This window comes from Struthio camelus, chromosome Z (assembly GCF_040807025.1).
Source record: "Struthio camelus isolate bStrCam1 chromosome Z, bStrCam1.hap1, whole genome shotgun sequence".
NCBI lineage: Eukaryota > Metazoa > Chordata > Aves > Struthioniformes > Struthionidae > Struthio > Struthio camelus.
In genome coordinates this window covers 77,575,659-77,600,216 of record NC_090982.1, presented here as the reverse complement: position 1 = coordinate 77,600,216, position 24,558 = coordinate 77,575,659, and the positions used below count along the sequence as shown (strand labels likewise).

The following is a 24,558-nucleotide window of genomic DNA, read 5'->3' as shown; positions in this document are numbered from 1 at the left end:
ATTATCTAGAAGTGTGTTTGTCTTTCAGTCTAGGTCTGACCTTAGGGCTATTTTACTTCATCCTGTTATGATCCTAAATTTTCTTTTTTGCATGTGAATCCTTTTGCTTCTGCTACCTTGTCTTCATAAACTCTAAGTACTTTCCTTCTTCCTTTACGTCTCTTCTTTCAATGCTTGTAAGAGGCTCCACGGAGGCCCCTTATTGTTTCTTTAACAAACAAAAGACTAGAAACATGAACCAAAAATAGAAAAACCTGTTCAAAATTGTAGGACTCTTGTAAGATGAGCTGGAGACTAAAACCAGCTTTCAAGAAATTTTTCTTCCAAAGACTTGACACCACAAATGAATAGCAACTCCTGGAGATAGTCTATGGATTTTGAAATCTAGCAGCAACAATCACAACTATAAAATGGTCACTGGTCGCTGTTTAGGTCCCAACAAAGGTCCCTCATTAGAGTCTCTTTCCGGGGTGGCTTCTTTCCCACCTTTCGAACATTGGAGTTTGTCTTAGAGCCATTCTGAGCAACATCTGTACCAAGCAAATACTTCAAACTTTACTCTGGAACTTTTGAAACTACTTACTGCATAAATTAAAATCATCCTGCAATGTCCTTCCAGATATTGATTAATGAAACAATATACACTTTGGTCTATTTACATGTCCTGTCTGTCTGAGATGGTTGCCTCATGTCACAAACTTTTTGGAGAGTCACAAGGTACAGAACTGCTACCCACTACTTTGCCACGTGTCAAACAGTCTTTCTAGCTACTGGTGATCACCAGACTTTACTTTTGACTCTGGCTGCTTGCCAGAGATCATCATTTTCTGGATTATCAGCACAATTTCCCTTGTGTTTAACCCTAGCTGTAAAGCTGTGCTGCATAAGGGCTGGCCAGGCTAACGTGCTTTTATTTACTTGGTTTACAAACAAAATTTCTTCTCAGCAATTTTTCTTGTAGTAGTGTAACTCTCTTCCCAAATGTACTACACAAACTCACTCGGGACGCTGCCTTTGCCTGACCCCTTTGCGTTTTATGCTGCTTTTTCTCCTTTGGCTAAAATGGTATTTGTCCAAAATAGCAGTCTCAGTGTGGGAACAAATCCATGTCCATATGAATGAAGCTGTGCTTTTCTGGGCAAACACTCCCTGTTCAGCAGATGACATCCAAAGAGCCCTCAGACCTGTAACTAAGCCGTTTGAATCTGTGTGCCACTCTCCACCCAAAACTAATCCCATTTTTCTCTTTCTAGGAGGAATTATGAGTTACATGTACACAGCATTTATTCTGTTCTGATTACACCACTGTTGCTACCACTGTTGCAAATATGCACAGGGATTACATGTGTTTTCTACTACTTTGCTTCATGCCAGGGAACTTGTCCAGATACTACTGGTCCTTAGAAGACGTTTCTTCTTCACCCAAGCCCTGCAGCCCCTTTCAAACTAGCCTAAACAGCTACACTGGCAGCTGTAAGCTTTGGGTACTGGGCCAGTAACCCAATCTGGAGCTGGGCTATGGGAAAGATGTTGCAGAACCGTGCTTTCGAAAATTCACCACGTCTGGGATGAGGAATGCTGTATCACTTGCCAAGATTCAAGGTTGTATGAAAGTTAAAAATGCAGATTTATAAGTAAGGGAAGATGGGGAAAAAAAGCTAAAAAAAACAAAACACACCCTCAAGATGAGGCTTAACAGCACAGTTTCTTGTTGGCTGCATTAGCCTGCCTGTAGCTTATATCTCTTATTTTCAGTTGGGATGTTCTGTCATTATTTGAAAGCTATCGAAGGTGGCTGCTGCAACCTCCCCCCTCCTGGGGCAGAGGAGATGCGAGCAAAGGTTGAAGTTTTGTTTCTGTGCCACACCAAGCCAGATTGCCATTGGGTTTTTTACTTCCTTGTTAGGAAAATTCCTCTCTTTACTTCCCTGTGACTAGGTGTTTGGTAGCTACCTTACTTAATTCCCTTTCATCTCTGCTGTTCTTTGGTTAAGTTTTCTGCTGTATGCCTTCATTAGCACATTCCTAGCTTCAGGCTGTGTGTCACAGCCTTCTGGAGATACGCTGGGAAAACCTTTTTGATTTTATCAGAAATAGCAAATGCCTTTTCTTCTTGCAGGGTTCACTACTAGTTTCATCCTGCGAGCCGCACACGAAAACCAAACATGGCAACATTGGGAATAGTGTGTTTAATTTAAAAACTTGCCTCCCTCTCCATGTATCTCCTTGATTATATAAGGCTGTTCTGTGATACTACATCACACCGCAATAGGAAAAATGGCTATGGTTAACCTCAAATCAGAGCAACACCCCTTGCACCTTTGTGGCTGTGGGCACCGTTGTATCTTCTCTGGATTTCTCTCCTGACTGAGCTGCTGCTGTGTTCTCCCCCTGCAGGTTATGGTTTTTTTTAATTGTTGTAGCACTTTTGGGAAAAGAACATGTCCTACTTAACACTGCCATCATATCCTGAAGGCCCTGCACACCCAGCAAATTATTCCTCTCTTTCATTTGGCTGCAGAGGGATTTATGTGCAAAACTTCCATTGAAGTTAATGGGAATTCACTACTTAAAAGCCTTTCTGCGTGCACAGAGATGAGAATAATGCAGGCCTTTGTTCTCAACTGTGTGAGTGCAAAGAAACATACATTTCCTTTAAACACCTGGAAAACAGGGAACAGAACAATCCAACATAAAATAAACTCGTACTGAATAAAAGGCAAAGGTTGTCAGTGCCAGGCCCTGGCACGTCTGTGCCGTGCTGGCAGAGCCATGTTATATACTGTTTACTTAGCACAGAGGTGATTCTGCAATTCAAGTGCAAGCTGTTGACAGAGATGTCATGCCGTTTCCTTTTGGGGGTTCTCCAGGGAAATTAATAGTTTTGTGCATATTTATGCCAGTGTGTATTAGAGCAGCCATCTAAGATCTTTGGTTAATTAGCTAAAACTTGATGTTTCAGAAGGGAGCCAGATTCTTTCTTCTCAATAGACTAGGTCCCTGGGCCTTGTTTTATGAGTTGGCTATTTCTTTCTGACTCCGTCCTGAGTCACTCCATGATCCGTTGCCACAAGTCAGAGCTCACAGATCATGAGTTAGGACAAATCAAGAAGTCACCCAGTCTCAGTCTTCAGCACTAGAATAATATATTCCTGTGTGCTTGTGTTGATTTTTGGGAGCGTGCAGGTACAGAGAGGCTGGTCTTGCTGTATAGCCCTAGAGGGGACATCACCCTGGCCCTCTTTGAGCTCCAGCTGACCTCTTCAAGATCTTATTGCCCTCTGGTAAAGGGCAGCCAGCCAAAGCTATAATAATACAATAAAGATGTAATATAGAAAATAGTAATATAATATATAAAAATTATGATTGATACGAGAAAGAATTTCATGGAAGCCAGCAGATTGCTTCAGTGTTTTCCCCTGTAGGCTGTATGTGTAACCTGGAGAAGTACAGATATGTGTGCACATATATGTGCACTTGGAAATACAGTTAAAGTATTTCTGAGCATAATAGATGTAACATAGTATTTAAAGGAACTGTCTTGGAGTGCCACCTGAGTTTTCCCTGTTAAGGATAACTCAATATCAAAGCAATATATAATGGAAAACATGAAAAATTTGAACAAATAAATCCGAGGCCTTTGGGTGATGCTTCAGGGAATGCAGAAGCTATCTGTTCCCTGAAGATCCATGGATCTCTCATTGCTTTCACATATGCTTAGCGCCGAAACCTGTGGAAGTGGCAATGAGGGACAGAGCCACATTAGAGCTGAATGAAACTGCCTGTGCAGAGTGGTGGACTCTGCTCCTTGGAGTCCTGTATGACTACAGACTGGACAACTCAAGCACAGATCCAGGGCACCCCTTTCTCCTTTGCCTCGTGACCTCTCCTAACACATTTGTTAGGCATTGGCGCTTGCTCTTCCGCTGCAGTTGAGGGTCACAGAAAGAGTACCCAGGCTAAGCACGCCTGGGGCCTGAGCATCTGTTAGTGGAGGCTACAGATGTTTTGGGTCATGTTGTACATGCCAAAAGTGTCGTTTTTCCAGTGCAGCTCAGAGGCAAATGATGACGCTATAAAACACCTAGGCATTTTGCTGTCTCTGCATGGGTTGAATTTCCTTTGTATCTTGAAGTAGTGGGTCCCACTGAGGGAAGTCCTAGTTCCTCAGAGGTTATGCTCTTGTTTTTTGATGTGTGTTTGAGGAGTGTGCAAGTGACAATGTTTGCAGTGCCACCAGATACAGCATATGCATTTGTGGCAGCTACTGGCTTGCAGATAACATCAGGAGGTCTTGTGTAATACCCATGTTGCAAAGGGCATTTTAATCTGAGGCTCTAACAAGCTAGGATGTTGCTTTACCCTCAGCTATTGACTTTTCCGTTCACGTAGGTAGGATTAGCTTTTAACAAGCCCTCCCAAATATTGCCCCCATGATTCCACTTTGTTCACTGAAGATGATTAGGAAATATGTGCTAAAAGCAGCATGGACACACCTGGGCTTTGCTGCAGTGGCTGATTGTTTTGTATTCTTTCCCTGTATAGTCAGGCACGCGCAGTGTCCTGGGCAAATGAAGAGATACAGATTTATATTCCAAGAATTTAATCCTATCACAGGTGGATCTCCATCAACGCCCATTGGCTATGGAGACCATCAAATCACCCAATTGCTGTGATCACAGGATCACAGCAAATGCTTTACAGTTCCTCCCTATCGATCAGCCCCTTCTGCACCAGGAGAAATGAAAACTGTTGGCCAAAGGAGAGCTTGCAAACACAAGACAAAATCCAGTGAGAACGAGACCTCACTGAAGAGATGAACTCAGGCCTCGTTCTCCACAGAACTGAGTGTAAACTTTATCTCCCCTTCAGCGTAATTTGAACTGCCGAAACTCATATGAGTGCTCTTTGACCAAAATCTCCTTAACTCTGCTCCGTCTTCTATAGACTGTGAAGGTGGGGAAGAGAGAGAGAGACTATTTTAATTCCTATTTTAAAGCGTCAGAAGGTATCCCATTTGCTGGTGTTGGTGCCAGGAAGACGAGACTGATAGTCACCAGAACAAGTTGCTCTTTTCCTTTAGGAAGCAAGAGGCTGCAGCTTTGCGGATTTCTTATGAATTTCCCCAGATGATCATTTTTTTCTTAAAGGCCAGGAGTACTGGGTGAGGGGCTCTGAGAGGAAAAGGGAATTTCTTGCTACACACCCTGCTTTCCCTGCTGCAAGTAAGTGGCACTCTACTGAATCCTGATCAGTATGAGTCACATTATTCTGCACACACCCACTGAAACTATTTTCTGACTGATTTCCATTTCACATGTAACTTATAGCACTCTCTCTGCTCCCAGGTACTGGAATAATAGGTGAAGTATGGGACTATTTCTGTATGGACCTGCAGTGCTGAAGCTGCTCACCAGACTTCTGTTTAGATTGCATCCAAGGGGCTGGATGTACACTGATAGGAATTCAGAGCATCCCTCCAAATTGTGTAACTTTGAATTTCCACCAATTTCCATCGGACCTTGGGTCAGTTCTTTGGAGGAGCAGTTAAAATAATTTGGCTGAGAAGCTCCCAACAGGCGAGGCTACTCTGACAGTAACCGATCTTTCTATCTAGTCACGTCAAAAGGTTGCCTTCCTGTATCCATTTCATTTTCATCCCACGGTCTGGTCATATTAACAGGAACCTTTAGGATTTATTTTTCCCTTCCTCTGCAGTGGAATCACAGTATACTTTCTGCCACCTGTAGCCAATTTTACCTGTTAGATCCTCTACCAGGACTGAGGACACTGTCAGTACACTTCAGCTTCCTGCCCTCACCTGTGACACTGTATTTTGGGACTTTTGGTCTTCTATTCCTTGCTTTATTATTGTGCTACTGTTTTGTGGCCTATGGCAATCTGCAAACTGGATGTTCTGTGGGTCCTCCTACACTGCACTTTTTAAACAGTTCTTTGATACTCAAGGGACTGACATCAATGTGTAGGTCCTTTCAGTCCTGTATCTTTCATGCCTCCTACATTGACTTGCAACAGCAATAGGTTGGGGAAAGCTTCTTGTAGGAAGAGCAGCCAAGACAAAATGCCCATCTGACCCCCTCGCAGCCTTTGTAGGCTCTTATGACAGTAACAGATTTGCCAGTGGACCCCAAAGTGATGTTTGCTCCTTATCACTCCCCTACAAAGAGGAGCTCTTGCCTGGCTCGGGGAGGCATTTGGTTGAAAGTAGTTTTGATAACACTGACATAGGGAGGGCTTATTGAAAGGACTGGCGTTTAGTTTAAGTCTACACTGTGGCATGTTCCAAAGTCTGTTTCTCTCCTGTTCCTCTCGGGTTGCTTGAAGGCATATTAAGCCACACAATGCTGCTCTAGGTTACCAGGCATGTCTGGGTCCTATGCGCTCCAAAGAGTCTCTGGCTCTCAGAGGTTTGCTGTGCAGAAGGACAGAGAATCTGATCTTGAGGGTGGGCTGAGGGCATCCCTTAAAGACCGCTATCATTAAGGCCTCAGTTTTGCACCTTGGTCATGGTTCAAATCCAACACAGACTGAATGTCTGGAAGTCATTCTGCCACCTATGGTTCTAGGATAAGGTTCAAAAAGCATGAATTTCAATCCATCCCACTACACTAGCCTTCTGTGGCAGGGAAAGCGGAGGATTCAAAGCACCATGCTGCGGAGGTAGTTACCCGTCCAAGTAAACAGCTCCTGTTTAAGGAAAAGGCAACAGCCTGAATGCCTTCTTCCCACAGGTGCAGCTATGCCAAACTGGAAGGAAGGCCCAGGGCTACAGGAGAGCACAGCAATCTAACCACTGCCTTGCTGCTTGGCTGCTGAAAATAGAAAGTTTTGCTGTTTGGATTTGTCAGCCAGCACCTGAGATAGGATTTAACTCATAGATTAGGATCCCTAAATTTAGATGTCAGCACGTGAGCTCAGTGTTTGAGCTCCTACTACTGCCGATGGAGAGCTAATGAATACAGTTAGGGAAGTCTGGAGAGTGCGTCATCTCACCCAAGTGTAGCCCCTGCATTTGGTCAGCTGAATCTCTGCCCCGATCATGTAGACTAGCTCCACTGACTGCAGTGGGCGCTCAGATACCCGGCATACATGTAGGTACTTTATGGAGGCATTGGAATTTAGAGAACTTACTTTGCAGGCTGCACTCCTCCCTGATGTGTTCAGAAATTTGCAAAGGAGCCAAAAAAATGGTGTGAGCTTTGGGAAGATGGTTTCCAGGAACCTATGTTTAATGCAAGCACAAGAGACCTCAGAGCTGAGCTGAAAATACTGAATCACTCCTGCACTCCTAAATGCTTCCTCATGCGCTGAACTTTGCTTACGTGAGTAGGTTCATTGAAGTCTGTGGGGAAAGTATAGCTGAAGGGAAAAGTCATTACCGATGTAGGTGATGCGGATTTCAGTGCCAAGAAAAAAGCAAGAAAAACAAAAGAGTTTACCCAACCATTAGCTATTGTCAGGCCTAAACAACAAGCTCCAAGGCCAGTTGATTTTACGGCTGGGTCCACTCTTTTGTCAAAGGAAGGAGACGAACCTAAAACTAGGGAAGGAAGAAACGACTGAGGCGAGGGTGAAAGTAGTAACTTGTCATTATAAAGTTAGCAGCAAAGGGAGAAAGTGGGAGTAGTATGTAATGAATTGTCACTAGCTAACATATTAAAATAAAATGAAAAAAAAAAGCAGAGAAAAGTTCTGAGTCTAAGAAGGAGAAAAACTCCAGAATAAAGCAAGAACAAGAGGTTCTTGAAACTGTAAAAGACTGAAATTAATATAGATCCTTGTTCTATTGGCCATAGGAAAAAATATGCTACTTCAGTGAATGACTGTTGGAGTTGAGATGGGGTGTGGGTAGCGAGAACATGAGAAATGGCTAGTGCAGGGAAATTCATCTTCGAATTAGATATTTATCAATTCACAATCCTCTGCAAATAACTTCAGTCTTGAGGAGATCATTCCTACATGTCCTGTCTCATGTTGGCTGTTTGTATGAATTCCTCGTGTTGGAATTAGAAATCAGATTCAATGAGTGTTACCTGAAACAGGTGTAGCTTCAGAGAATAACTCTGGCATTAATGCAGAGGGGTGCAGGCTCTTGCTCTTCCATCAGAAATTGCTTACAGTGCAAGAAGATCCAGTTGATTGTTTCTCTACGCTCCATCCCTTCATGACCACTGGACTACTGCCACTACAGCATCAAGGACCTTCCACAGCTTTTCCATCAACGGGACTTAAGAAAATTTCACCTTCCAGAGAATGCTCTTTGACAAACCCTTTACTTTCATGTTTTTAGGATTAATCAGCTGATTAATGTATTTGTGGGTAGAATTGAAATTCTAATAGTGTTCACACAAATCCAATGGGAAAATACAACAGATGAAAGAAAAATGAGAGAGAAATGCATATAGAAATCTTTTATATTAAATAAACTTTCTCCTGCTGTCTGTGGTAAATCAGCATGCTTCTGGCAGGCATTACTGTTGAATCATCTTAGGGAAGGATATGGTCATCTTAAGAATAATCGCAATTCATATGTATAGGGAAGCAGGAAGGTTCCTTAAAGTTGTAGTTGGCCCAGTTTTATTTTTGTAGGGTACATAGCAGGTGAAGTGCTGGGAGACAGGCATGTGGCGGGGGGGGAGGGCACTATAGTGTGAAAGGTCCTTACATTTGACAAAAAATTTAAGTGTGGTCTGCTGAAGGTGGGAGAGCGAGTGGGAAGGTGCAGAGGCTTGTGATTACCCTGAGAGCAATTGGCAAGGAGGACCACCTTGACAGCTGTGCACTGTCTGTGAGGCCGTGCGGATGTCAAAGAGGCCAAGGGGAGGTAATTCTGTTAGGGATGAGTAAACCCTTACATTTCGGCGCGTAAGCTGTCCTCTGGCTGACTAGAGGAAGCCCTGTGGTTGAGTTATGCAACTGTACTTTACGAGGTTTTTCTCTGCAGAGTTTGCTTCTCACAACTGTTGGAAATTGGACTAGGTGGAGCCTTGGGATCAGCTTGCAGGATAGTTTCTCTGCATTTAAAGAATCCTCACTAACTTTGGGAATACAGACAGAGAGTGGGGCTGTTTCTGGGAAATGGATCCCTTACCAAGTTCATCCTTTTTAAAAGCAATTTGATATGCTGGGGTCTTTTACTCTCTCGGTTTCCTTTCAAAAGCTTCTGCATTGGCAGGAGGTAGGTAACGAGAGCAACAGTTGTCTTTGGAATTAAATGGGCTATTACAGCCCAAGGTGCTTTGCTTTTCTGCTTTAGTCTTTCACAGCTTGTTGTCCTGGACATTTTATTTTAAGGGAGCTACTACACTCTCCCTATCTACAGGAAACAGAATTAAAAAAAAAAAAAAAGAGAAGAATTTGGCAAGGAGCCAAGACCAGTGACTGAAGTAGGAAACTTAGAGTAAGTTTAGTTACCGGGACATTGCATGGCAGACAGGATCTGCAGTGCATTTTACAGGGCTGGAGACAAGGACACAATGCCTATTGCACCGTGTAAAGAAGCTTTGATTTCTTAGATGAATATCGTCTCTCTGTGATTATGAGCGAGGCTGTTGATCTTGGGAGGGGATAAAGCAGTGTGTAAACGAGAAGAGAGGACTATATCGGAGTGCTATGGAGGGCAGTAACTTTGTTGCTGTGACTTTTACAAGCCTTCAAGGGTAAGATTCGATGCTTTCCTTTCACTAGTTTGTTCTCTCTGTCAGCTTCTGGGGCAGAAAGCTTGCATTTTCAGACCCAAGATTTTTGTAAAGCCTAGTCAAAGTGCTTTGCGTTGAGTTTTTTTATATGCCCGCAACGATAGACTTCTGGGTGGAGTGCACTGCACTGTGCAGGATTTTAGCCAGCAGCTGTATGGGGAAACTGCTATTGTTTGAACTGTTTCAGAGGGAGCAGACTGCAGTTTGCGTTTCTTTTCTGTGAACGCTCTCTTCCTCCGCTGTTGGATCAGTAACCTGAGCATTGCGACTAACTTACTTACCCACAGGAGCTGAATGCAAATTTTGACTGCCATTCTGGTGTCAATTTAAAGAGAGTTTTAATGAAGACAGATGGAGGATATGGGATCATTACTTTAAAACGTGGCAGATAACAGACTGAGTCTGTTTTCCAGCAATTATATCTAATTGTATTGGCACAGTAGAGTGTAAGGGGTAGGAGCAGTTTGGTCTGTGGATAATTTTGTGAGCTGCTGTACATATAGCTTGCAACAGCACCAGAAAATAGCTGAAGGGCTAGTTCACTTCTTCCAGGATACCTGCTCAGGTATTCCTGATTTAGGAAGCTGGGGAGGTTTTAGGCAAACTTTCAAACTCCTTGCAGAGAGCTCACAAATTTAAGTGAGTCACCACTTCTTTTGTGAATCCTGACTACAAGATTAGTCTTTTATAGTTTCTTAAACTTATTCCGGGTTGAATCCAGGGAATTCCAGCTGCAACCCAAAAGTAAGAGTATTATTCTGAGATTAAAACCACAAGCTTCAGTTGCCTGTTCTGCCACGCTGTTCCTATATTTTCCATTGGCAAAGCAGGGAGAGGTAAAACACGTGCTGTTCTCTGCTTTGCTTTGCTTTGGAGGAGTTCAAGCACAGGAGGATGTAAGGAGGGGCAGAGAAATATAATTGCTAATGTATATTAATATTAACGATGACTGGTACAAATTATTTTTAATGGCTGAAATTTTAATGTTTGCTTTAAATGGAGGAAAGCAAATGCGGCTTACTTTTTGGAAGCACGATTTGAACAATTTGACTGAAACTGTTACTACATCAGCACTTGAAATGGGACCCTTTACAAACATGACTTTTTGTGGCATGTTACAAGGTCAGCCCATGCCAAGTGCACCAGATGTTTACACTGCTTTTGCCAGAGCATTAAGAAGTGTTGTACCAACTGCAATGCTCTTCTGTATGATACCTGCGAGCAAATGTGGCTCTCCTTTTTTTTAGTACCTGATATCGCACAACCCCTTAGCAAGTATGAAATGAAGACATGGGAAAAATAGGTAGTTACCTAACTCACCTAACTTGTTTAAACTCTTAAATATTTTCCCAGCTGTTCCTCCACATCCAGTTTAGAGTGATATGCGTTCAAAGTCTGAGGACTTAGACTTGGTTCATCTCATGATATGCAGTAGCATTACTCCACCAAAAACACTAAGCAACACAGGCAGTTTTGAACCTTTTCTGTCATATGTCCTGTGCTTGGGATTCTGCTTTCTCCTGTACTGAGATGTTGGTTGGATATTTAGTACTTTAGTAGGAAAAAAAAAGCTCTAAGACCCGTGAATATTTGTGATTGCTACATGAGCTGAATACAGATAAAAACGTTCCCTTACAAATCTTGCTCACATGCAGAAGCTGACCTGACATGGAAAGCTGTTGAGTGAAGGCATGGCACGCACTCTGAATTTTCAGCTAGACAAGGCCATTGCATAATAAGGATGCGTATATATCACATTATTTTTGCTGGCAAAACTGATTGGAGAAATCCTGTTTTCCTGCCTACCTCCCCTGGACTCTGGGTGCTTGTTTCCACCATCATATCACAATTTACTGCCCCATTGAATCTGCTAATACCGCTGTGTGGACAGGAATTTTAGTCTGTACTGGACTACACCCCATGATCTAGATTAAAAATAACATTTCCAAAAATATTATATTTAACATGGATCATTTCACAGAGTCTGGGAACAAGGTGGTGGGAGCAGAAGCACGAAGTATTCTTTAATTCATATTTATCATTGAGTCTGATGTATCATGTAGCTACACCCGGAGAAACTGGGGCCAAGAAACTAACCATATTTTCCACTCAGAACATCTGCTTTCTGTTCATCAGAGTGGCATCTTTTCTTATTTTTCTACTTATTATTGCAGTGGCAAGGAGTGCCTCCTTCCATCTCCAGTTTGCAGTAGAGTGCCTTTGCTCTTGGTTGGTGAATTACCCTTAGGGAGTCATGTTTTTGGGTTAGGTTGTGGCCTCTGCGAATTCCACGTGTCATAGCTCATTACAACCTGCCTCTTAGGCAGAAGGAACATTGGAATTGCATTCTCAAGCCAAATCTAGATACTGGCTTTTGACTCTCAGGCCTTAAATAAGGCTGACCTTGGATTGTGAAAAAGCGTCCCCTCCCTATTCAAGACCCATCAAAGTAGCTTCTCTCACTGTGGATATTAAAGTGCTCAGAGCCTGTGATGAAACTGTCAGTAGCCACAGAGCAAATGGATTGTCTTTGCAGAAGCGTAAGCCCTAGTTAGGGATTTTGTAGAGCGCTGTATGTACAAAAACCTTCCATAGTGAGAAGAGGAAATTTATTCATAGTTTATACCTCTGACTCCCCATAAGGGAGGTACTGGGAATTTGATCTTTAAATGATTTTCGCCATAGACTCTGGAAACCTGGGGAAGTAACACATGTCCTGTTAGGCAGAGGAGCTGGAACTGCATGACTAATAAAGATCTCTTTTGAATACCGTCAGCCTCAGTTGATTACTGAACAGCACAGGGTACCAGGAGGAAACAGAAATGAAACAAAATGGTCAAGCGGAAAATGGAACAGCAAAGACGTCCAGCTGAGTTGACTATACTATGGGAGACAACTTGGGGAGATTTAAACAGTGCTTCACTTTGCGTCTGAAAAATACTGGTGCCTGGGAAAGGCAAACAGGAAGTTGTCTGTGTTTTGACTGTAGGAAGTTTTCCTATGTTTTATGGTTTTCAGTTAATTCAGAAATAGGAGGTTGTGAAAATGTCATACCAAAATTTGAGAAGTACTTCACACCACATGAAAATGAAGCATATGAGAGACATCATTCTTCTAGAAAGTGCAAAGGGAAATTAAAACTATAGCAATGTATGTGACTGAGGCTGAAAATCCATTGTTGCAATTTTGGAAGGGAGGCTGAACCTTTCATGTAAAAAATAAAGCAAGACATAAGAAATAACAGCCAAACAGGAATGTGAATTTGGATCACATCTGGAATATGGAACAAAACCCTGGAGGAGATTGTTGATAGATACCAGTGGAGAGTTCTTTGACCCTTAAGGTACAACTGAGAGACCAAAATGTGCCAAGAAAAAAAGACAGGCTTGCAGAGCTAACATCAGCCAAGAAGAACACATCTTGCTGTAGAAATTGTGAGCGCCAGCACAAATGAGAACTGTACGTGGCACCTAAGGAACAGGTGAAGGAAATGCAGCGGTCGAAGCAGTCTGCAGTGCCTGAAGCAAGAGTTAACACCAGTAGGAAGTGCTGAGCACTAACGAAGAGGACAACTCCACCACCATTTACTTAGGTTTGTTTTCATACTTGCAGCAGCAGGACAATGAACTCACAGGCTGAAAACAAGCACATAAAAGTATTAAGGTGTATTGCCAGAAACTGGGCTGTTAGCAGACAGGTACACAAAGAAGCTACAGACTGTGAAAAAAGTCGGAGATTCGGTTGCTAGCTAAAGGAATACGAGAATGAGATGTCTGAGTCAAAAACAAACTGGAAAAAGAAGATATCTGTAATATTATCAAAATAAAGAGTACACCTTAGCGGGTTAGGGCTGTGTCAAGCCTTTTGTGTTATTATGCGTGCACCCATTGAATACTGACACATACTCAAATGACATTGTGGTTTTGGCAAGGCAGGAACTGAATTTTGCTTAGAGGATCAGGTCAGCTTTGGAAAGATTTGTAACTCATGGGCTTTAGCTAAGCAGGCAGCTGTGATAAATCTGTGTGATGGAAATAACATATTTGGAAAGGTATTGGTAGAGAGGGGCGTGGTAAAGTTATTATCCATGTCTACCCTAAAATACAAGTTTTCTTTGAAACGGTGAGCCTGTAGGAATACTTGTGCTGCTTTAAGCTGCCCTTGAAGGTAATTTGAATTTGCTGCTGAGCAAAGATATTCAGTGGATGCAATTCTGATCAAATGCACTGAAGGAATTAAAGATGCCCCATGACAAAACAGTATATTGTTGCAGTCTTTTTATCACCCTACTGTCACGCCAGAAACCAATGATTAATGTACCACAGTAATTAACAAAACCCATGTGTCAGAGCTGAGGGAAGTTTCATGTTTTTATTTATGAGAAGCTGATCTTAACTCTATTTTTTGTTTGACTTTATTATTGCCAAAAGAAGGCTTATAACCTCCCTTCTCTCTGCTCTCCCATAAAAATAAACCTTTTTTCCCTCTACTGAAGTTATATGCCTTTCAATTAAGCACACAGCTGGGAGATATTTAGTAGTTGCAGATAGTTTTTCTGAAGCACTTGGCAAATACAGCAAAGTCCAGAGTTCAGCATTGTACCTATACCAAATGATTACGACCAGCCAACCCTTTGCAATCTTAAGCTACATGCAGACTGTGCTTATCAGATCTGTGGCTCTTGGTGCTCTAGGAAGAGTCCAAGGTCTTTACCTCTAGGTGTGTGGGGAGCATGTCTCAGTCCTCCCACCTGTTTGTGTGGAGCTCAGTCCTAGTTAGAATTGTTTATAAGACATAGGATTAACAAGCTTAAAAAGATACAGAAGAATATGTTGAAAAAGATGCACTAAGGTCAGTTAGGGATGGAAAGTAAAAGTAGTGCTAGGGATATTTTATATTAACCTCAAATGAACAGCAGGACTGAGAAAGCTTTAGATTGTGACTGTGAGTGTTGTAACTTTAAGTGGTTTAGCTCCATGGACAAAGGAAATCTGAGGGAGAAATATTGCCCAAACATTTATTCTGGTGAGTTGGATCTACATGAGTGCCTGCAAAAAGGATCTCTTTGAAGTACAGTGGGCACAGAGGGTTTCCTGAGCACTGCAGTAACTGAGTCACTGAGGTGCGACTGGTGTGCAGCTGGGAGCGCTGCCTGGACTGCTGTGGGTCCAGGGCCTCCAGCGGTCAGCGGGCTGGCTGGAGCATCACCTGCTGCTGCTTGCAATATTTCAGGCTTATTGAATTACAGCTGCTGAAAATAGCTCTGTTTTAGCATCTGGGACAGAGAAGATCTGCACGGTGTTCAACCTATGCAATCATTGTAGAGTTTTTCTTCAAGTTTATCTTTGTTTTCTGGAAAGAAGTGAAACCCAAGCTAGCACCCAGCACTGACCAGTGATGTTGCATCGGGAGTGCACCTAGGCAGTGGCGTGGGCTGTATTCACACTTGTGTGTTTCTGAAATGGGGTATATCATCTGCTGTACTTATTTCTTTAGCCAGCCTTGCTCGGGCACAGATAAGAGTATAATCTTAAGTAAGTGGCACTTTAAAATTAAAGAAGAGGAGTTGGTATGTTTTTGTATGAGAGACAGTATGAATGTCTGCAAGTTGCCGCGGACTCATGGTGGGTGTTCTTTACCCATAACTTTTAATTTTTCTTCATGAAACACGAGCAGTGTCAAGGTACAAAACTTCATTCTATCACTTAGTTACGGTCATCTGCAAAAGTTATTTTAGTTAAATTTGGTTCCCTCAGACTTCTCTAGTTGGCTCCATTGGCCTGTTAAGCAATTAATACAGCATTCATCTTCATTCAGGCTCCAGGTCAACCAGGCATGCAGGGGAATGCAGCCTTTTCCCAGTGTTCAAGGATCTTCACAGCCTGTCAGCACCAACATGACCCTTAAGTCCTTTAAATGAACAGTGCCATGCTGGGAACACTGGAAGTTTTATCACCAACAGACTTGATGTGATTCTTCTAATGTTCGGTCTCTCTGACTATCAGGACATGTTAAGTGCCTTAAAAGTGTTTCAGGTGCCTAGCTTTAGGCTAGAAATTTTGCAGCCACCAGGGGAAAACTTATACTCAGAGCCATATAAGCTAGTCAGCCTCAAACATTGAGGATACCCAACAGATGGGCAACAGTGTGAGCCAGCACATGTTGAGAACAGGCAGATGTACAGAAAGCCAGTTTTTCCCACTGCTTCCTTCTCTTCAGGGAGGCTAGTCTTGCTGTGGGTAGTCATACAGTTCCTTTGTATCTTAAATTCAAGCCCTGTGAGTATATTCATTCTTTTCATATAGGGTCAAAGAAGTAGAGAACATTCTTTTTAGTGTCTCCTTCACTGGCTCCTTCTCTGTGCTATGTCAGGAGATGAACAGATCAAAATGTCCTAGGTAAAGTAACCTACACTGAAGTGCTGCAACTTGCAAACCTGAGATGGTTTTATGTTTAAAATTTGCTATGTGAATAACTGTAGCTGTTGATGCTATTGCTTTGGAACTAGGATCTCCCATTGTAAGGCTATAAATTATATGTTACTGTTACCTCATGTCATGCTGCATGGCTAGAAACCCCCGCTGTGACTTGCCTTCTCTCTTGTCTTGCAGAAATTCCATGGAGTTGGACTAAAATAAAGTTTTGGGATGCCTCTATTTGGAATACAATTTGGAAAGAAGAAGTTGAAAGGTGAGTGAGGTCTGGTAATTAGCATTGTCACTGATGACAACCTAAGGAATGTAAACTCAGCACATGTGCTAGTCCTTGAGGACATGCTTGGGAGCATGTCTTACACCTGCAGAGCAGGTGAAGGAAGAGGCATTCTGTTTACTTTCTCTGCATTTACTGCTACGTCAGGGAAGTGCTGCAGACTGTGTCCCAGGGAACGGGAGAACGTTTAAAACAGAGCAATCTGTAAAGGTTGTACTCTGCCATAGAACGTGACTGGCTTTTTTTTTGGTGTCCTTTCTACATGGCTATCTTGGAGTGGGGGGAGTGATCCGCAGTACCCTGTTGGTGATAAAAAGTGTTAACGGCAAAGTGAGAGGCATCGTTTTAGTGAGAAGCAGGAAGAAGAGCAAAGTAGAGAGATGCACCCTGAGAGCACCCTGAAGGCTGCAGAAGGGAACAGCCCTGGAGTAGAAACCAGAGCCTACATAATTCCTTCCTTGTGAGCTCCACATGGCATCCTGAGACAGACCCTGAAACAAATAGGTATAGAGATAGGGAACAGCCATTCTCTGCATGATCTTCACCAGACTTTCCAGCAGGAATCCTTGCAGAGAAGGACGCTTGGCGCATATTAGCCTCCTTTCTGTGGGGAAGCTACTGCAGGTAGGCTGGGGGAGCTCCCTGGGGACAGAAGAGAGGTCAGCTGGGTGCTGCTTCAAGAGAGAATGGCATCTCGTGCAAAAGCCCTGCAATGCAGGGATATACATGCTGAGTTTGGGGCTCAGCTGCCTCAGACACCTTGTCCGTTTGGCTGGTCTGCATAATTGGCTCTCCTGCTCCCTCCCAAAGGTTTCAGCATGATTTCTGTGCGCTGCCTCAGAGCTCTCCTGTGGTTTTTCTCATTGGGGCAGAGAGCTGGTGTCATCAACAGATTTTTGTTTATATGAAGAAGAAAGAGGCTAAAGACAGGAGATCCACCTGCTGAAGCCTCACACAGAAGTCTGTCTATATGGCCTTTACTTGTCCATTCATTTAGCCCTGAGAGAGTGTGTGTGTGTGTGTGTGTGTGTGTATTTATATTATATATATTCTGCCAACACTGATTGCTTTCACTGCTCTGCCCACCAGTGCTGGTTATTCTGTCCCTCCTGCACACTGCCTCGCAGGACAGCCCACTGAGTCCTGAGAGGGACACAGAAGGGACAAAGACATCCAAGTGGAGTGTATCCTTAAAGTGGGCCAGCTTCCCGCAGCTCCGTAGCGGGGATCGTGGTCCGTATTAGGGCTTTGCAGCAGGGGTAACTGAACTGAGTCTAGTATTTTTGCACTTCATCTCCAGGCCCAAGGTGCTATTAAGGTGCCCTGATCTCTTATCAGGGATCCATGTCAGCAGCTTCTGTGTTAAAAGGGAAAGTCTTTGACCTTGCCTCTCCAGAACTCTTGTTGTTTCTCCCTGTATAAGATGAACACAGAGGTTAGTGCCTACTCATATTTTGACATTAATTTTTTTTCCCCCAACCTATCTGAGCTCAGAAGACTGGACAGTTTTTTCCCAAGGGTTTATGTCTGCAACTGTGCTGCTGTTTCCCCTTCCTGGTGCGGGGCAGACTGTGTGCCCTGGAGTGAGGACAGGGACATCTGTTTGCTGTTCTGACAGTCCCCCAAGAAGAGGTTGTGTCTTCTCACAAAGAAGAATCTCTGCCAGCTTGAGGTCTCTTTCTCCATCTTGGCTCTGGAGAAAAGATACGCTGTGCTTGTCTGTGAGCCACTGTCCATCCAGGGCACCTCTGCTTGTATAGCAACAGTTGTTCTGATTATCAAAAAGACTATGTTGCTGTAGGAAAATTTTGTGTTTTGCCCAGCCATGTATCTGGGCTTCAGTGGAGCAGTGTTCAGTCCCTTTTCAACTGAGCGTCTGAGAGTCTCAGAGACTCAGAACTTCCTGGATATAAAGGAGCATACTTTACAGGGAAAGATCATTTATTTTTCACGTTTTATGTGCTTTGATCATCAGTTCAAAACCAGTGAATTCAAGCAGGAAGAAGTTTAGAGAAGGCTAAGGGAGACTGGGCTGATCAGGGAATGAGGAACTTTTATAAGAGGAAGCTAAGAGAGGGGTTTTTTTTTCTTTTTTTTCCCCTAATTCTTTAGTCTTGCAGCCCAGAAGTCAATGGGGTTACGATTCCTCTTTGCAAACATTTCACTGGAGTAAATGCCAGGGATGAAGTTTAGGAGCCTTTGTGCCTGGAGACGTCTTTAGGCCTGTGCTGCCTCAAAACAGACGAGGTTCTTCTGTGGGGAACACCCGTACACTCTCACTTCCTAGGGGGACAGCAAGGCTCATGGAAAGGTCTAATTTCCATTCCAAAAACGAAGCTGGGCTAGACTTGACACTATATCCCTAGCCTAGGTCTCGAATGACTCTTATGGGAGAGAATGGATTACCTCAGGTGTAAATTGCTGAAACTGGGATCAGGATTCCTCCCATCAGAACCAGTAACATTTTACTCATTCTCCGCAGCAAGACATGGCTGTTTTCTTATGAGCAAGGATACAATAAAAATTATGAGGTTTTTTTTCAGGATAGATAGAGTTTAACTGGACAAGTAGCGTGCTCTGAAATTCTTGGAGATAAGAATCAACTTCTTATAGTTTTATGTTCTTTACACAAGGAACAGGGATGTAATTAAAACTCAGCTTCATAAAACAATATGTGATGCCATGTCAGATACTTGTGCAAAAATTGTTAGAGGAAACCAGTTCCTAAATGACTAAAACTTAGTGAGGCTGTTCAAGCTGAAGTGGGGAACTACATGTTTTAGGTAAGTAGGAGAAGTGTTTTTGTGGAAAAGATTTCTGACTGAGATCTTTCATGCTGAGGTTTAACCTGCAAGTAACATTGCCTAAGCAAAGAAGAATGGGGAGACTTTAGGTTCACAGAGCATGTGGGAAAAAATAAGGATCAGGCTGTGACAATGGCTAATAAACTTGGAATATCTGCTCATTTGCTTGACCCCCATGGCAGCTAAACTCAGCACTGGAGCTTCAGGCCAAAACAAAAGAATGAGGATGATCGAGTATCATCTATGAAATGAACAGCAATAGAGAACACAGAAGATTCAGCTGTACTAATAACCTGACTGCTAGGTGTGCCCCAGGGAGTGTTTCCAGTTCATGGTTAGAGTCCCAGACACTCCTGCAACTTAGCCACCTTAAGCCAAGCCTAGGGACACTGTGAGAGGAAGAGGAAAGATAGCAATTGAGGTTAGGTTTTGAGGAAAGTGAACTGCCTTGGATTTTCCTTGTCATTGCTGGAGGCTGCCTGCTCTCCAGGACAATTGGCTTTTGAGCAGCTGAGCTCTGGGCAGAGCTCAGCAGGAGCAAGCAGCTCCAAACAGAGAAGCCTGGCTGGGAGGGGGTCAGTGCCTGGCCTGCAGCCCACGAGTGGCTCTGCCGACGTAAAGCTTGGCTGACTTTGGGACTCCCATTCAGCTCTGATAGGAAATCTTGTATGACCGCAGACACTGAGAATGAAAAATATATTTATTTTGACATAATTTCCCATGAGGAAAATAACTGTGAATTGAAAAACTTTTCAAAGTTTGTTTCAGAGCTGTATTTATTTTTATGATTCTACATCACTTCCCATCACTGTGTATCTCTGTTATTGACACCATGTGCAATTGTATCAAGCTGTTGCATTACCAGCATGCCTAGGAGATACTGTCTTCTAGTAAAGGATATGATATAGTTTGATCAGTACTACCTAGTCACTGTCAGAATAGTTTTTAAAATACAAATAATTAACTATTATTTCCGCTGTTTTATTTGATGTGCTGATATTTGTCTAAATATGATGAACCACTATTACAGAAAACAGGATACAAAGTGATATAAAATTCTAAACTAAATTTGGAAAAATAGAATTTCCAAAATTAAAATTTTCCAACATGAGGAAGAGACACAATCTCTACTCGGTAAAATGTTTGAAAGCACTCGTTTTCATTCTGAAGTGGACTGAAAACAAACATGAAAACGTGTAGCTCTTCCTAAAGAAATAATTTATTGCAAGGCATTTCTGAGATGTGGCAGGTAACACCTTGCTGAGGGTCTGGGGAAGGTGGACAGGTTCCTGGGCAGGAAGAAGGGGAGGACAAACCAGGACTGGTGCTATCACAGGAGAAGGGGGAATGGAGAGGTGAGGCAGTTTCCGTCCCTTCCTGTAAAGACCTAACAGAAAGTGCTTTTCATTTTAAGCTTCTCTAGCACCTCTTCCAGGCCTGTGTCACAGAGGTCCTGTTTGGCCACGTGTGTAGTACATGTAGGGCAAAGTTGAGGCATCCTTTTGGAGCACTCTTTTCATGTCATGGGTCTCTCTCTCCTTATGGTGATAATATGAAATGAGGCTTTTAGAAAAGGGAGGGATCTAATACTGAACTTTATCTTCAAGCTAAATATTTACTGGACCTGACACAGAAATAATTCCAGTTCACTCTCAAAATTTTTTGTTTCAGACCTTGCATCTGCTCTATGGCAACAGAGATATCTTAGTACATCTCTTGAAGGGGTCCTATATTAGGTGATGCCAGAAAAAATTCATTTTGCATTAATGCCTTGTCCAGGCACATGCGAAATGTTTTACCTATGTTGTCAAATTCCAGTTGTCATGTAGTGTTTGTTTAGTGAGGACAGTAGGTTTAGCTCGGCACTGGGCAAAAAAGACACAATCCTTGACCAAAGAGCTTACCTTCTACAAAAGTGTATTTCTTACATTTTATTTCTTCATAAGGAGGAGGACTCTAGTCCTCCTTTCAGAGGACTCTGTCTTGTTTTTAAGTTATGGGAGGAAAAGATGTGACAAGGAAGATCTTCATTTAAGAACGGAAGATCAGGCAGGAGGGAATAGGACTAAATCCATTTATGGTGGTGTATCCGAATGGTCTTGCCTCAAGATTTTTAAATTAAATCCCTCACACTCAGTACAAACCAATCTGTGCCAAAGATGAAAATGCATGTGATGATTGCCAGAACAAACTATCTCCAGCCACAGCAGCCAGAGAGGCTCCGTAGAGAAATGGGCGTTTACTGTTTAAAGATGTTCCGTTTTATAACACGGCAGCCTTAAGAGCTCCTCCTTTGAGTCAATAATAAAAAATATTTTTGTTTGGTGGGCACCTGTGCATGCGCCTGCTCTGAGCACGGCTTGGCTGTAATCTTCACTTTTCCCACTTCCATCCCACCTGGTCTTACCTCTCCTCCTGCTGCATACGCAGTCACTGCACCATGTCAGACTTTGGCTCCATTTCAAGTCATGGATGGGCTTTGGTTTGGTACCGTAGAGCAGCTGGCACACTTCAGCAGCCTATGGGTTACAGCATTAGACTGATATGCAGGTAATTATGGATCAGTTTTTGGATGTGTGCCAAACTGCCTATATAGTGTAGATATTTAACCCCTGTGTGCCTCAGGCCCCTCACACAGCTCGTCTCTTCACCACATATTCTGTGATCTTTACTAAAATTGTGAGATGTAAAAAATTGTTTGGTAAAGATCCTTTATACATAAATATATATATATATAATATATATATATATATGTGTAGCACTCACTCAAGGCAGCTCTGACCTCTGTGGGCATTGCTGTATTATAAATTTGAAATCCTCTAACGTGAAGGGACTTTGGCTAGTAGTTTGTGTAATAACCTCCTCAGGAACAACAATTTAAATTCCCTAACACAGGATATAATGACTTGCCCTCTCCCATGTCCTTTGGTAAGCACTGTGATTTTCTTTTTTGGGGATGGGGGACAGAGGTACCAGCACACCATGGCAGATTTCAGAAACTTGCCCACGTGGAGTAACAGCTGGGCACAGACCAGGAATCAGGGGTAGGATTTCTCTGCCTGTGAAGAGGTGGGTGATCTCCTGTGTACTGGATGTACGGTGGCACTTCTGTGGCCATTCCTGCGAGGTGGTACAGAAAGCTGGGTCACACGGCGCCCCCAACAGCAGACGAAGCGCCCAAAAGCAGGATCCACAAATGTAGTGGGGAGATGGGGCATGGTGGAAGGAGGCTCATCTGTGAAATTTGACACAAAAACGTGCTGAAATTGGTGGAGGCCTTGTGAGGCTGCTTATAGGCTAGTGGGGGTGGGGGAAGGCCTGAATTACTGCTGCCCAAAGGACAGGCTTGGGAAGGTCAGATGCGTGCTTCTGGGGAACAGAACAGTGCTGAACAGCCCAACTTTCACGTCTTGGTATTGGTATGCTTTGCTAAGAGCCCCTTTGCAAGGAACACTGAGCAGACGAGCCCAGCTCCCCGATGCCACTCTTTGTAGCCGATTCAGTGCAATTTTCATGCTCGTGAGGTTGCTTGTTTAAAGGGTGGAGCAGAGGTTGGTTTTTTTTTTTTCTTTTTAACAGTTTGTGCTGTCTCTACACTCAGACTTGGTTACTTCAGCACTCCCCTAATTTGGCTGTGCTCATTTCATGCCTGAGGTATCAGGCCCTAGTTTGTATGTAACTTGGCAAAAACAAGCAGATCTTAACCTCCCTCTCCTTGGAGCCACAAAACCTAATATCTGCAAACCTTTTCCAATGGCCTGTTCAAAGCGTTTCTCTTGGCCTACGCTCCTTAGAATAAACCAGAAGCAAATTTCCAGGATCTCTGACCAGATCTTGAATCTAACCTTTTGCAGGACTTTTCCATGCAACAGCCCTAAATGCAGAAGCCTGGTGGGCTGACCAGTTACATTTATAGCTGATTTTTGGCATGGATTTAACATTATTCAATCCAGATGTTATTCTGTGGTTTAGCTCCTAAATCTGTCTGCCTGAGAAAACAGCCAGTTTCCCAGTGACTTGGTCTCAGTGGTTAGACCAAGAACTGGGCACTAGGCCATATTTGTATATGCTGAGTTTCCACTGATGAATAATTTAAAATAGTTTTCAGTGGCAGTGAAATGATAACTTGGAGCACAAATCCCATTCCTTCTTTCCAGTGATTTGTGACCACAGTTTGCAGAAGCAGAAGGTTTAATAGGAGTTGCTTAGAGGTAAAAATGTTTCAAGAAATGAGCAAACTCTCATCTGCTAGCCCTTCAGTTTTCCCCTCCCTTTTTCTTCAATGCGTCCAGAATTAACAGTGCATGATAAGACATGTGCGCTTAGATCTACAGCCAAAATATTCTGAGCTGTGGTTTCCAGGCATAGCTGAGGTAATGGTAGAGTTTCTCTAGCTCTTTGTTTATAACGATTATCCAAGAGGCTTCGTTTCTGTCCAAACTGCTACAGAAACAAATAAAAGAGATGTCTACTCTATCTTAGTTTGAGAACTGCTTGTTTAGGAAGCACAGCAGGAGGGCCTGACTGTTCTCTGTTGGTAAAAATAAAACCACTGAGACAGTGCTGCCCTGTGTGTGTGGTCAGTGGTGGTTCTCCTTTAGTGTTGCTAGAGGAGAGAGAGTTTTGCTTGCTGACCTTGCTGGATGAGGCATCCTTTGCAATTTGTTGTGGCTGTTGTTGCTTTAACAAAGGTATTGGTTATTTAGAGTAAGGATAATGAATATCTTGTCATTTGAAAGTGGCCTCAGATCTTGGCCTTTGGGAGTGCCACCTCTCGAAGGCTGAAGACCATTAAGAGCTCAGGTCTCCAGAAAGGGAAGAGTCCTGGTGTTCAGGATGGATTTCCTAGGGCAGGCCAGAGAATTTCCAGTCAGTTTTGAACCCAGGTTCATGGCTATGTGGGGCCTTCAGGAATGGGTTGTCATAGAAATCCTGCTCTTGATACCATGCTGGTGCTGGTGCACCATTCAGGTGCTTCTTACCTAGTTGTACAGAGGGATTGCATGATGCTGGGCAGCAGCCTGAAAAAGCTCAGCAGCTTCACTTGTCTGAGCTCCTCTGTGTAAGCACGTGGCATGTTTGAACACTTCTGCCTCTGCTCTTCGACAGCCGAGAGCAGAGTTGACTCGCTGTTCCCCAGCCTACCACAAGCTCTGCTACTGCGTTTCTACAGGCTGATAGATTTTCAAAGTTTTGACATCAAATCCTATTTTCTTTAAAGCCATTTATTGTTTTTGTGGATTTTTATGCTGGGACTAGACTTGGAGTCCCTGGGGAAGGAACTGGACGGAGTAGCACTTTCTGTATAGAAGGAAATCTGTGAG

General features: G+C 43.1%; 1 protein-coding gene across 2 annotated transcripts in view; it reads left to right on the top strand.

Annotated features, from left to right (window-relative positions):
* LOC104150896 (phospholipid-transporting ATPase ID) overlaps positions 1-24,558 on the top strand; it is an 88,979-nt gene that overhangs the window by 3,473 nt on the left and 60,948 nt on the right. Inside the window, exons 1-2 of one of the 2 annotated variants that reach the window (XM_068926924.1) lie at positions 9,277-9,680; positions 16,331-16,409. In XM_068926924.1, coding sequence (XP_068783025.1) covers positions 16,367-16,409 — 43 coding nt within the window. In that variant the 5' untranslated portion in view covers positions 9,277-9,680; positions 16,331-16,366. Of the gene's footprint in view, positions 1-9,276; positions 9,681-16,330; positions 16,410-24,558 lie in introns of those variants that run through there. The other variant, XM_068926923.1, reaches the window with a different exon arrangement.